Source organism: Motacilla alba, chromosome 4A, assembly GCF_015832195.1.
Source record: "Motacilla alba alba isolate MOTALB_02 chromosome 4A, Motacilla_alba_V1.0_pri, whole genome shotgun sequence".
Lineage (NCBI taxonomy): Eukaryota > Metazoa > Chordata > Aves > Passeriformes > Motacillidae > Motacilla > Motacilla alba.
The window spans coordinates 6295675-6309063 of record NC_052045.1 but is presented as its reverse complement, the minus strand read 5'-3'; the positions used below and the strand labels follow the sequence as shown (position 1 = coordinate 6309063).

General features: G+C 51.5%; 1 protein-coding gene across 1 annotated transcript; it reads left to right on the top strand.

The window, feature by feature from the left end:
- The first annotated feature begins 4018 nt into the window (after positions 1–4018).
- Positions 4019–12810, top strand: LOC119695210 (probable G-protein coupled receptor 83). The gene is made up of 4 exons (XM_038123207.1): positions 4019–4636; positions 5391–5516; positions 6180–6313; positions 9475–12810. The coding sequence occupies exons 1-4, from the start codon at positions 4253–4255 to the stop codon at positions 10067–10069; spliced, it is 1239 nt and encodes a 412-aa protein (XP_037979135.1). The 5' UTR covers positions 4019–4252; the 3' UTR covers positions 10070–12810.
- Positions 12811–13389: the final 579 nt, after the last annotated feature.

The window sequence follows — 13389 nt, the reverse complement described above, 5'->3', positions numbered from 1 at the left end:
ACTTCGATGGCCCAAGCCATGGCCAGGCTGGAGCACTCAGAGCTGGTAGGACAGCACAGGTAGGAGCTGGCTGTTACTGCTACCTGCTAGGGTTTCACATCCCATGGAAAATCAGGGGGGCAGCAATCAGACAGCAATTGGGTGTGCTGTCAGTCATTCTGTATGACTTTTTTCCAAGGAGAAATAATAAAAAAAAGAAGCCTGAAGATCCAGCCCCAGTGGGGCTAGACAAAGCCCATCAGAAAGAGGAGGGGGCATAGTTACAATGGTAGATTTTAATAGATAGATACAATGGTAGTTCTCTTTGTTCTGTCACCCAAACCTTACAGCTGAACCTCAAGGACTATCAAATCCATTCTAAAGCTTTTCTTTTCCAACTACCCCGAAGTTGCATTATTAGTAGCTATTTTGTAATTGCCATTTGTATTTTGAATAATGAAGCCTAAATTGTAACTATTCACAGGACATCAATTTCAATTGCTATGGCATTGCAGCTCCTTTCTTATTTCTCCTTTTGAAGCCCATTTTGTACAAGGTGCCCCTCCACCCACTCGCCTGTGCTGAATCTCAGAGCCAGCCAGAGCACATAATAAAGGCAGGCTCTGGCCTGACCTAATGCACATGAAAGCACTGTTCCCACGTCAGTGGCAACTGATGCCAGATCATGCTCTGACCCTAGGAAAATTGAGCTTTGGTTATCATGGACGACTATTTGCACTTCCCAGTTCCTGCCCTCTGAATTTTAATTTAAGTTGGAAAATGAATCTAAAATTTGGTTGCAGTTTATGTTTTAGATGTGCAATGTCCATTGCTTAGAAGTCTGGTGTGTCCATGCCAGGTGAGAGGAGCCTGAAAGCCTCTATGGGGCTGCTGAAAGCACAGGTGGGAGGAAGGTTCCAGAAGCACTCAGGTGCAAGTGCCTGGTGCCAAAGCTCTTTCCCTGCTGCCACCTCAGGCAAACCCGAGCTGGGTTCTAACACATGTCTGGGCTGTGCACATTGGTAGCATGTGCAAAGTAAAGCTTGGTAATTAATATTTCAGGGGCTCAGCTATACTTTCTGTGCCCTAAAATCTAACAGACATCAATGTCGAGGGCAAAAGGAGGAGCTCTGCAGCTCCTCAGTTCCAAAGCCTCTGGTGCCTGTGTATCTGCACTTTTATTAATTCTTCTGTCCAGAGGGAAGCCAGCCCTCCGAGAAAACAAAGAACCTTCTGACATTTCAGAGCAAGACACAAGAACAAAAGGCACTGAATACCTTTAACACCTCCTGCATGCAGTCTCCTCAGAGACAGGCAGGTAAATGGAATTTTGCTCAAGGACAGGGAGAAAACTCTAACAATTTTATTCCACAACACAACCATTCCTGCTCCTGAAGTGTTTTCTGACAGATAAAAACCAGACAAGCATCAACCAGAGACTTGTCTAATAACATGTCTAATAACATGGGGCTGGCAGCTCCATCAGGGGTCCGAGGGCAGGAGAGGCTGGTTGGGATTATTGCTGTGTAAGAGATCAAGTCTTAACTCCTTAGCCAGTGAGAGCCTGAGTGTTTCAGTAGGTTCTAGCACATACTGTAGTTTGATAATTTGCACCTGGAGAATGCTGACATGTCTGGGATTTTGCTGGAAATATGATTAGACTAAACTCAGAGCTCTCCTCTTCTGAGCTTGCAGCTGTAAAGCCAGTGACAATGTGTGCCGGCAAGAACAGCATGGGAGGATTATGAAACAACTCTTTGGATGCACAAGAATCTCACGGCCACAGTGAGAATGGCTTCAGGGGGGCTAAAAAATAGCAGAAACCTCCCAGATCATCTTGCTATAGTGGTAATAAACATCCAGTGGGTCTTTTCTGTAGCCCTCAGGCAAGAAACTCCAGAGAGCGACTGCAAAGCTCATTCTGCTTCTGCTGAAAGCAACTGGAGCTCTGCCACAGTCAGGAACTGGTGCATCTCTTAGACCTGTAAATCCCTAAATACAAAATTCTGAGCAAAGAACCAATTCCTTGGAAATATACACCAAATATACAAATCTTTCCTCCTCTCTTCATCTGGACTCTTTTTCTACTATTTGCCAGGGAGATCTTCATTAGTCTGTCCAAGAGCCTATGGCTGACACAGTGCAAGCTGGGATGCCCAGTTTGCTCCATGGCAAATAGCCCCTAAACAGGAAAAATCTAACATTATACTGTCATCATGGTTTATATGCCCCGATAGAGGTTACAGATGCCAGGTACCAGGACAGACATCAGGCTTGTGAACAACATTTTAAGATGCATTATTAATTGGAAATAGGAAAAAATAGATAATTTGGAAAATATAAGTGTTCTTATCATTGGGACATACAGGATATCCATAGCTGTTTATTGAACTGCACCGGGCTGTTAAACCCCAGACTGACAATGAAAGTGAATTCTTGGCTCCTCATGTCAGCATGGGACCTTTTTACTCAGGAGCAGAATTTGGAGTCTGGCAAGAGGCACATTCTCTGTGCCCTGTGTCTCATGTCCCTCCCATGTGTTCACCATCCTGTAGCTACTGCCCTGCCTTAGTCCTTGCATGGCCTGGCCACAGCATGGACATGGACAGGGGAAGGGGATCATGCAGGTGACTGGAAGTGGACAGGGAAAAAACCAAAAAACCCTTCATATATATATATATATATATGTGTGTGTGTGTGTGTGTGTGTGTGTATGTATGTATGTGTATATAAGGAATAAGTGATACATACAGAATGCAAAATGAGAAAGATGATACTATCTAGTTAAAAAATATGTTGCCTAAAGTCTTTGAAACCTGAACTGTCTTCTGTGTCAGTGCCTGTCAAGAGTGACCCAGCCGTGAGAAAAACACTTATCAAAAAACAAGCGCTGAAACTCCACCGGGAGCCTTTCCACAAAGATTCGGCCGGGAGAGGTTGGTGAGGACGGTTTTCCCCTTTTCCCGTTAGGGCAGCGCCGGGGACTCTGCAAGCACGGATGCTCCGTGCCCGCCCGCCACTGTGGTGGGCGCTGCCGTCCGCCCCCGAGCCCCGCAGCGCCGGGTCCGCAGCAGCCCCGAGGGATACCGAGGGACCGGGACAGGGACCGGAACACGGACCGGGAGCCGCGGCACTGATTGACCCCCGGTAGCGACTCTCGGGGCCCCGCCCGCGCCGATTTATGAATGGAGCGGCCCCGCCCCGAGCCCCGCCCCGAGCGGCGGCCCCGGCCCCGCCGGCTGCACGTGCGGACGGGCCGGGGCTGCGGGGCGCGGTGAGAGCGGTGCGGGGTGAGAGCGGTGCGCGGTGCAGCAAGGAGAGGGTGCGGGGTGAGAGGGGTGCGGGGTGCAGCAAGGAGAGGGTGCGGGGTGAGAGGGGTGCGGGGTGCAGCAAGGAGAGGGTGCGGGGTGAGAGGGGTGCGGGGTGCGCGGTGCAGCGCGGAGAGGGCGCGGGGTGCGCGCTGAGAGGGGTGTGCAAGGTGCGCGGGGTGCGTGCGGTGCAGGGGTGCGGTGCGGAAGGTGCGCGGCGTGCGGCGGTGAGTGCAGAGCGTGCGGTGCGGTGCGGGGTGTGCGGTGCAGGCAGTGTGCGGTGTGGGGTGTGCGCTGCAGGGTGTGTTGAGAGTGGCGTGTGTGCGCTGCGGAGTGTGTGGGGTGTGCGGTGCGGGGTGTGTTGAGAGTGGCGTGTGTAAGGTGCGGGGTGTGTGGGGTGTGCGGTGCAGGGTGTGTTGAGAGTGGCCTGTGTGCGCTGCGGGGTGTACGGTGCGGGGTGTGCGGTGCGGGGTGTCCAGCGCAGGAGCCGGAGGAGCCGCTGCTGCCCCTTGGGACCGGGCACGGTCGGGAACAAAACCGGCCGGGCAGTACGAGGTAAGTGAGAGGGGGTAAGGGTAGGAATTGTGCAGGGGGGTACAGGTGGGGAGTTTGGTTTCTCCTTGTGGTTGGGGTGTGCAGGGAACTGGGGTGTAGTCATGCTGCAATGTATGCGGTGTCACGCACAGACCTATCTGATCCAGGAAGTGAAGTGTTGGTTTCTATTCAGAATTCAGGTTGTTGCTGGAAAGACGTCTTTGGATTTGTTTAGAGCGAAAGGTGAACGTTTCTGCATTGGGAAGAAACTCCTGCAACAGCAGCACAGGATGGTCAGGCAGCCTCCTTGAGCCCAGAGCTCACCTTTGAAGCTCTTGCTCTTCTTGCTGTGTGAGAAAGTGTGTGGTCCCAAACCAGCCCCTTTCTGACTGGTACTGCTCTCCAGCAGGGAAGACTGGGGTCAACCTACCATGCCTCGCTCACTGCTTCAGCCATCCAGGTCACAGGTGACAGGGTTTCTTGAGGAGTTCGACCATTACTCTTCCCTGGCCAAACTCATGTCCATCTACCACACAACGAACAGGAGCATCTTCAACTGGACAGAGAGCCGCATTGTTGAGTGGGAGAAATTTGCTGAGCTGGCTAAATATGAGCCAGAATCCCAGAAACCAACCGTGAAAGCGCTGCTAATCGTGGCGTACTCAGTCATTATCGTCATGTCTCTCTTTGGGAACATGCTGGTGTGCCACGTGGTGCTGAAGAACAAGAGGATGCACTCAGCCACCAGCCTCTTCATCGTCAACCTGGCAGTGTCAGACATCATGATCACACTGCTCAACACACCTTTCACCTTGGTAAGTAGCTGGTCTTGCTGTCCCTTCAACCAGGACAGGAGTCTCCCACCCACCAGAATTCTGCATAGGCTTTCCATGCACTCTCTCCTAGGGCTGAGGTGGGAACCCAACACCACCAAGCCTAACTGATAGCTCTACCAGGCAAGTAAAACACTGTTCAGCAACTTGTGGGCTCTCTGTTGCTCAGTTCGACTCTGTAACTCCCATAAACTCCAAAGTCTATCACAATGTGTGCTGCTAAACCCCAGCAAGAGCTTCTTGGGGAATGAGAACAAGTTCCTGTGTTTTTAATGTTCATGCAGGAGAGCACTAGAGAGTCCCTTAGTGGGTCAGAACAGTCTGAATGCCAGTCATACTAGGTGACTGGAAGAAAATAGTCAAGCATTTCAGAGATGCCAGCTGGATAAAGGCTTCAGTGAAAGCTCTCCAAATCTGACAGTGGGGTTGATATCAAACCTTGGTCCACTTTTTCCAAATATAGTTGTTAGCATAATAAAAAGGTTTTACCACTGTTCCCAATGTCTGTAGAACTGGCCAGGAGGGCTGTGGCATCATCACTTCATAATCACTGGGGTTTGATCCTAAAAACTCTTCTGTAAAGGTGTTTCAGAGACCAGGATAGCTGATCTTTCTATAAGTTTCAGGTGAAGCTGCCCAACCAGCCAGCCACAGGACTTATTGGAAAACAAACCAATTCCCCATGGATTTGTGTTTTACCACATTTTCTGGCTGATGAGCTGTTGTTTCCCCTCAGGTCCGCTTTGTGAACAGCACGTGGATTTTTGGAAAGGCCATGTGCCACATCAGCCGCTTTGTGCAATACTGCTCCCTGCACGTGTCCACTCTGACCCTGACGGCCATCGCTCTGGACAGGCACCAGGTGACACTGCCTGCCCCTCTTCCTCCAAGGCTCTGGGAGGAGACTTGGGCTGTGATCAGTTTTTACCTGTGCTTGTCCCTGACCATGACAAATGCTGGCTCTGTGTCCAGTGCAGGGCAGCAAGGACAGCCCAGGCCATGTGCTTGTCCCTAGCAATCACTCCCATTTCATGTGCTATTGTCAAATAGTAAGTTCCAGACTATCAGATTTTATCAGCTTAAAGATCTAACAAAGAAAATCTCATGAAAGGTGAATTTCTGCCTCAGCAGAGAGGAGGAAAGCTCAGCTTCACAGGCCCGGCTGGAACAGGAGACATTTCTTATGTAATTTATATAGAATAAAAAACATACCCTTGAGTGAAGACACTTGGGTAGAAATCTTCCTTTTTTTCTTTACCTAATGTAACCTCCGCCTTAGGGCAAACAGTTCTCACATAACGAGATTGAGGATAAAGTTTTGAAGCTCTTCTGAGCAGACTGAGAAGTTCAATGTTTCCCATTTTGCAGGTCACTCTAATGAACACGACATTTTCCTAATCATGGCTGTCATTTGCCTAATCGTGGCTGTCATTTTCCTCTCATTAGCTGTGTTAGGTCATGTCACAAACTGCCCACTCCTCTTGTGGGCTGTGGGGGAAGAGTCACGACGGAGTCTCTATTGCAGGTCATCCTGAATCCGCTGAAGCAGAGGATGTCCCTGACAAAGGGAGCTCTGAGCATCTCTGTTATCTGGCTGATGGCAACCTGCTTCTCCCTGCCCCATGCTGTCTATCAAAAGCTTTTCCAGTATAACTACAGGTGAGTGATCTCCCCTTCCCAGTGAGCGTGTGGAGGTCTGGCCGCCCTTGTGCAGTGCCACTTGCTCAGCAGGGAGGGCACCTGAGCATCCCAGGCACGGGATGGGTGATGTGGGATGAGAGGGAGTCGGTGTATGGGTGACATCCCACTTCCCCCAGCAGAGGCTGGGGCTGTGGAAGAGCTGCCTGGCCTGCACTCTGCCTGGCCTGCTGTCCAGGGTTTGCTCTCACCACCTCCTGCGTGCCCAGATGAGGCTCTGGGTCCCACTCCCAGCCACGTGCTGGGGCAGTCCCAGGCACAGCCTGGCTGGGGCACAGCTGTTGGCAGCACACACCTCCTCCAGTGCCATGGCCTTGCTAGGAGAGGCTCTGTCCTGAGAAGGTAATTTTCTCCTGAGGGACTTTCCTCTTCCCTCCTTTTGCCCGCTCAGCTCCTCAGACCCAGCAAGACCAAGCCCATCGAACTCGCCCAGGGAGGGAGGAGAGAGAGAGTCAAACTGCAGTTTCAAAAAGAAAGAAAATAAACTTCCTGTTGGGAATACCTGTGCTGACATCACCAAGGCTCTGCAGGGAGCAGGGGACCACCCTGGTTTGTCAGCAGGGCTACTGATCCCTCTTCCCCAGGATTTCCTACATTGAGTCTCAGGTTGTGACTTCCCTGTATTTCATCCACGTGGATTTACAAAGCAGGACCAACCTTCCCTGAAGCTTGAGATTCTTCTGTCCAATGTTACACTAACGAGAATAACATAGAGAACATACATTCTTCATGAAGCAGGGCTCTGGGGAACCAGTGTGGGGCAGGTGAGGGACCAGTGCTTTGGCAGGAACTGGAGCTGTCCTGGTGTGCCATGGTGCCTCTCCTCAGGAAAGGGAACTCTTTGCTTGGCTGAACACAATGACAGCAGATGAAGGGAAATTTCACATCAACATGAGGACTGAAATACCAGAAGGAAAAAAAAAAAAAAAGGTTCTAATGTAGAGGGAAAGAAAGAAAAAGAAAAAAATTAAAAGCAGAAATTTATCTCCTCATGAAAGGCCCAGCAATGGCACTTGTCTCTGCTGTCACCCTCTGCCAGGGAGAAATACAAAACCCAATCTCTGGGGTTCTTTTCCCTTGCAGTCCTTTCCTCTGTGGTACCCAACCTGTTCTGTCCCTCCTGTCCCCACCAGCCTGTGGAATTGCTGTGACCTCTCTTGTCTAGAAAACAGTCTGTAACAGTACCCAAGTGGGATTTTTGTGGCAGGTGTCACGCTGCTGGTGCTGCCCTTCGCAGGAATGCCAGCCTTGAGGCCAAGGGGATAATCTTACCATGACCTGTATTTTCAGGCTGAGATCAGCATCCCAGGGAGTGGGGCAAGGAGACACTGACAGGCAGCAGGAATGAGATTTCTATTGTAGACATTGACCTTCTGTATAAAGGACGAATCTAATTTCCTGCAGCCCAGACAGGTCCCTCCTGTTGACGAGGCAGGAGAGCGTGAGTGCCTGCCTAGGCTGTGCCTGCTTTTGGTGTCTGAGGGGCTGCAAGAGCTGGAAGTGGGATGGGGGCTCCACAGCCCTCCCCTGCCTGTGCTTGTGCCTGATGTGCCTGACATAGCCAGGGGATATCATACCTCTAACTGTGCAGACTGTAAACACAGGGCAGGGTTACTCCGTGCTTGCGTTGCTCCGCAGCTGTGCTTGGGGATTAGGGAACAAATTGCTCATGAATGAACAAACCCTACGATCTGTTTCGGGGCACCTGTCTCTGCTCATCCTTTGGCATGGCCAGAGGAAACTGAACCCTGTGTTGGCACAAGGCAGCTCAGCAATATAAGGACTTCCAGGACATGCTATTCCTGTCCCTGCTTTCCATTGAAAAAAAAAATCGCAGTTGTAATATTGCTTGTAATAGCTCCTGCAGGGTCAGGGCTCTGGGGATTGCTACCAGGGAGTGGTTAGGGTTCTGGGATGGGAAACAGACATCCAACCAACATCCATCCACCAACATCCATCTCTGGCTGCACTACACAGCAGCCATCTGAGTCCCTGGTCATATCAGAATTCACCGAAGCACTGTCCTGTCAGATCCCCTTTGGCAGGTCCCCTGTGCCAGTGGTGAGGTCCCCCAGATCCAGGGGAGGAAAAGTCAAGACTGGAGTTCAAAAAAGATGATTCTTCCTTCTGCGTCAGTTCCCGTCTTGAGTGGCATCTCCACGTCCTCCGTACTCGGTGGACCCATTGTCACTCCTCTGACCTCATCCCCTGCTCCAGCTGCCTGTTCTCAGCAGTCTCCTATTTGTGGCACAAAAGGCAGCTCCAGCAGTTGAAAACAGGATATTAAAGATATTAATCAATACTGCAGTGAAAAGTACAGCTTGATGGGAGCTAAAATCTGTGCTGAATAGAGGAGCACTGAGGGCGAGGGATGAAAAGAGAAGAGTAAATTGGAATAAAAGAAAGAGAAAGAGAGAGGAAAGAAAAGGAGAAAGCATCCACTGGAAATAAATTCCATTACACCAGATGCAGGGTGTGGAGGGGACATGCGGTGCAGTGAAGGGTGAGGGAATGAGAGCCACTGCTGGCCAGGCAGTGAGAACACACCCGGATCCTGGGGCTGGATGGGATGGGACAGGTGTAAGAGGTTGTTAAAATGAGCTGTTGTGTATGGTTGCACTCAGTTCTTTTGCTAGTTAATTGTCAGTGGTTCAACTGGAGCCAAGTGAATAATCATCACACCAGTTTTAAGAGGTAGCAGGAAGGTTGGAGGAGCTGATGGCAAGGGAATGGTGGGTAGGGAAGGGAAGTGATGTGGGTTTGTCATGCCTTTAAAGCTTTCTCACAGCCTCCAGCCCTTCCCTCCCCTCCGGAACAGCTTTGGCTTAGAGCTGTTGCAGTGGCTCTGGCTGAGGGACCCTGTGCTGGGGCCTGTGGCAGGGCAAGGGGTCCTGGCTGCTGGGGGAAACAACAGGGTGGGTGCTCCCATGGAGGGCAGGGGCTGCAGGTCCAGCCTGAGAGAGACATGCCAGAGCTGTGGCTCCGTGTCCTCCCTCTGTCCACACTACACCTCTGAGCAGGTGGCTGTGGGCCGTGTGAGACCCCCGCTGTGGTTTGCTGAGCCAGCAGCACCCATGGGGCAGCACTGGCCACATGCCATATCTGTATTTCCTGTTTTCAAGGGAAGCCACTGTCCGGAGTCTGTGCCTCCCTGACTTCCCCGAGCCTGCAGAGTTGGTCTGGAAGTATCTGGACCTGTCTACCTTTCTCCTTCTTTACCTCCTGCCTCTGCTGATCATCACCGTCACCTACATGCGCCTGGCCAAGAAGCTGTGGCTCCGCAATGCCATCGGGGACGTCACCACGCAGCAGTACGTCACCCACCACAGGAACAAGAAGAAGAGCATCAAGATGCTGATGCTGGTGGTGGTGGTCTTTGCAGTCTGCTGGTTCCCCCTGAACTGCTACGTGGTGCTGATCTCCAGCCTGGGCATCAAGACAAAGAACTCGCTCTATTTCGCGCTGCACTGGTTCGCCATGAGCAGCACCTGCTACAACCCCTTCATCTACTGCTGGCTGAACGAGAGCTTCCGCACGGGGCTGCGCTCCCTGCTCTGCATCTGCCAGAAGGTGCCACAGCCTCAGGAGCAGGCGCTGCCACCCAGGGCCATGTCCTGCCGCGAGGCGTGGCTGGAGCAGGCCAGGTGCAGGAAGGGCCCGGCCTCCCAGGCCAGCTGCTCCACCAGGAACCTCCCGACGGCCAACACGGACCTGTGAGCCACGGGGCTGAGGGGAGTTACCTGGCTGTGGGAGGCACCAAGGGCTCTCCTCAGGAGCCAGCAGTGCTGCTCTGTTGTCTTACTTCTGATTTTTGGCTTGTCTTACTACAGCCCCTCCTCTGCTTGGCATGGTGGGCACACAGCCTCTCCAGCACTCTACCAGTAAAACCCACTCTGCAGCTGGCCCAGGGGGCAGGAATATGTACAGGGGTCATGGAGCTTCTCAGACATCATGATCTGCTTTCAGGTTTTCCCATTTATTGCTGTCAGAGGGAGTGGGCCCAGGTTTCTGTCATGGCTGTAACATGTGCCATAATGTGGGGCTCTGCACAGCAACAGAAACAATCTGTGATGTTTGAAGGAAGGACTTGGACATGCAGATGAACTCCATCCACAGGGAGCCTCACCAGTTAGTGTATAGCAAAGCCTCCAACAGAAGTAAGGATTGTTGACAGTGATTTTGCTCTCAGAGTCTGCTCCTCCTGCCCTGTCTCTGTCCCACCCACAGCAGCTGGAAGCCAGCCCCAGACAAGGGGAGCAGGGATGCTCCCCAGGAGCCATGGCCGTAGGCTCAGATGGCACAACGACAGATTAATGTAGTCCACTGAGAAGTTCTTTCTATTATAAATACATTAATTCAGTGAAGAGAGCTACACTGGCACTTTACAAAAGGCCACAAAAGATTTCATCAGGGCTGTAGCATTCACTTACTGAAGAATGGAATCATTCTGCATTGTTACTAGTTGCTGTAAAAGTCTCATTTAAACAACAGGAGGGCAAGAAAGGGCCAGAAGGAATGTCCTGTGAGAAGCAACCAAGAGCTCTGGGGCTGTCTAGTTGGTGCAAATCAGGTGATGGATTTCAGTAGCCCAAGGGCAGCCATGTCAGCTGGGGGGCTCCTGGCCTGCCCTGGTGATACCCAGAGAGGCAGTGGGGGGCCTGGCTGGCTTGAGGCAATAAGGACATATTCCCACTACCTTCCTAGGGGAGAATAAGCCAGACCAAAGAAGGGAAACGAAGGACTGGTTTTTATGTTGTTTTTTTTTTTTTTGTTATTTTCCATTTGTGCAGTGGGAAGGAAAAGGACAGAAAGGAGGGGTATCCTAGCTTCAGGCCACTTGACCCCAGCTGGGCACCTTGGGTGTGCACTGCAGTGCCTGCACCAGAAGAAAACAGCAGAACATGAGGAGTGGCAGCAGGAATGGGTGAATACTTCATCCCTGAGGCACTTTGCTTGGACCTCACCATTATTGAACATGGGAATTCAAAGCTGTCTGTGCTGGTTGCCAGCGCTGTCCCCACTCAGTGTACAGAAAGGTTTGTTTTCAGTCAAAAAACATCACTGTGAGTTTCTCAAAATGTTAAGATAATCTTTAATTAATAAGCATCACCTCATTTAATTAGTAAAAGAAGCTTTGAATTTTTTTTTTACTGTTCCTCGCTCCTCACTATCTTTTGGTGAGCAGCTCTCCAACTGCCATGTATTGTCTTTAATATTTATTAGGTTTGTTTTCCTTCCTTTCTTTCTTAAAATGGCTGAATAACCTTTTTCTGGTGGAGTCCAAGCCCTTACTCCAAAGAAGGGGTCTCTCCACACTTCCTTGATCTTCTGATAATCCCTGTAGTTATCTATCTCTTGCTGTCAGAAATAACCTGGCTGGTTTTCCTTGGATCTGTCAATCGCAGCATCTCCTCACTGCTGAATTTTTCTCCCCTAAATGGGCAGGATGGGAGAGCTGACTGTATCGAATCTCCGTAATGGCTCAGCTATCTGGACTGATAATTATCAATGCCTGAGTGAGATTCAGAGCTTTGCACACTTTGCCCAATGCCTCAAGGCTCCTGTATCACTTGAGGATGCCCTGACTCCCAGCAGCTCTCAGGCAAACATAGAATGCACAATATATTCAAGAAAAGTATAACCTGAGTGTCGTTTGACCAGGGCATGGACAGTGCTGGGGGGGCAGGAGGCATCTCTGCTGGACTCCAGGCCCGGCTCTGGAAAAGGGAATCTGTGAAATTCGGCTTCTGCTGGGTCTGAGTCAACCCAGCACGTAAATAGATGCTTAAACATTCCTTATAAACATTCCTTAATCTGTCTCCATCCCGCCGGGCACCTGTGGAAATGGCTTCCTGAGTGGCGCCGGGATCCCAGGGAGAGCTCCCAGAGCCAGGAGCAAGGCTGTGCTCTGCTCCCGGCCGGACAGGGCTGCGGGGGCTGCAGCAGCGCACTCTGCTCCCTGCAGACACCAGCCTGGGACCCGGCAGGAGTGTGGGGTGCGAGGAGAATCCCCCTCTGCCATCAGGAGACCCCTCCCTCTTCCCATCTGTGGACCCCACGCTCACCCGGTGCCCTCGGTGGCAAAGCCCCCCGGGAGGCAGAGCTGCAAGGGAGAGCTTGGAGGGCAAATTATTGAAACACTGAGTCACCACAAGCCTACTCCCGGGAAACTATTTGAGCACACACAAATCAGTGTGCAAAGATCCAGCGAGACATGTCTGAGTGATTAACAGCCCGAATTTATTAAGGTTAGCTCATGCCAAATGCAGCAGAGTGCCTTCAGCAGAGTTGCTGATGAAGACGATAACAGGGAACGCAGTGCAGGGGATACCTGAATTCCAGAGACAAATCCTCTTATATAGCCCCACCACATAATGAACAAAGAAACCACAACATGCCAACTAGATTAACAAAAAGCTAGCAGAAAAACCCCCACAATGAGTCAGAAAATTAGCTCAGGAAGGAGAAACAGAATACAATTATCATCACTTAGCTCTTCAAGTGGAAAACAGTACGGAGGGGCTGGCCAAAGCACGCTGCAGGGGTAAGGGGGAACGTCCTCGGTCAAATCCAGCTTAAGCCCTGGATGTCGGGGTGTAGGTGGGCCAGTGTCAAACCATCATCTTGCAGTGAAAAGTAACTCGGCATCTTAGGTCAATCACAGACCAGGAGGAAGAGGGAGGAAGGAGCCTGCCCTTACCTGGGAGACTGGATGTGAAAGGCACACCCCGAATTCCCACGTGGGAGATGATGTGCAGCCGCCCTGCGCCCCAGGCAGCAGCAAAGTCTCTCCCTGGAGCCGGGACACACAGCTCTGCTCTCTCACTGACTGTGGAGACAACCTGCCTGCCCCTCAAAGATGCCCCCTGCCCCTACAGAGCCCACCTGCCCCCCAAAGAACTCACCTGTCCCCACAGCCCCTCCCTGCTCTCCCCCGCTGCCTCCTCCCGCCACCACTCCTGCACTGCGGTGGGCAAAGGAACGCGTCTGATCTCCCAGCCTGTGCAGGGAGCCCAGGCAGGAACACCGGCAAGTGA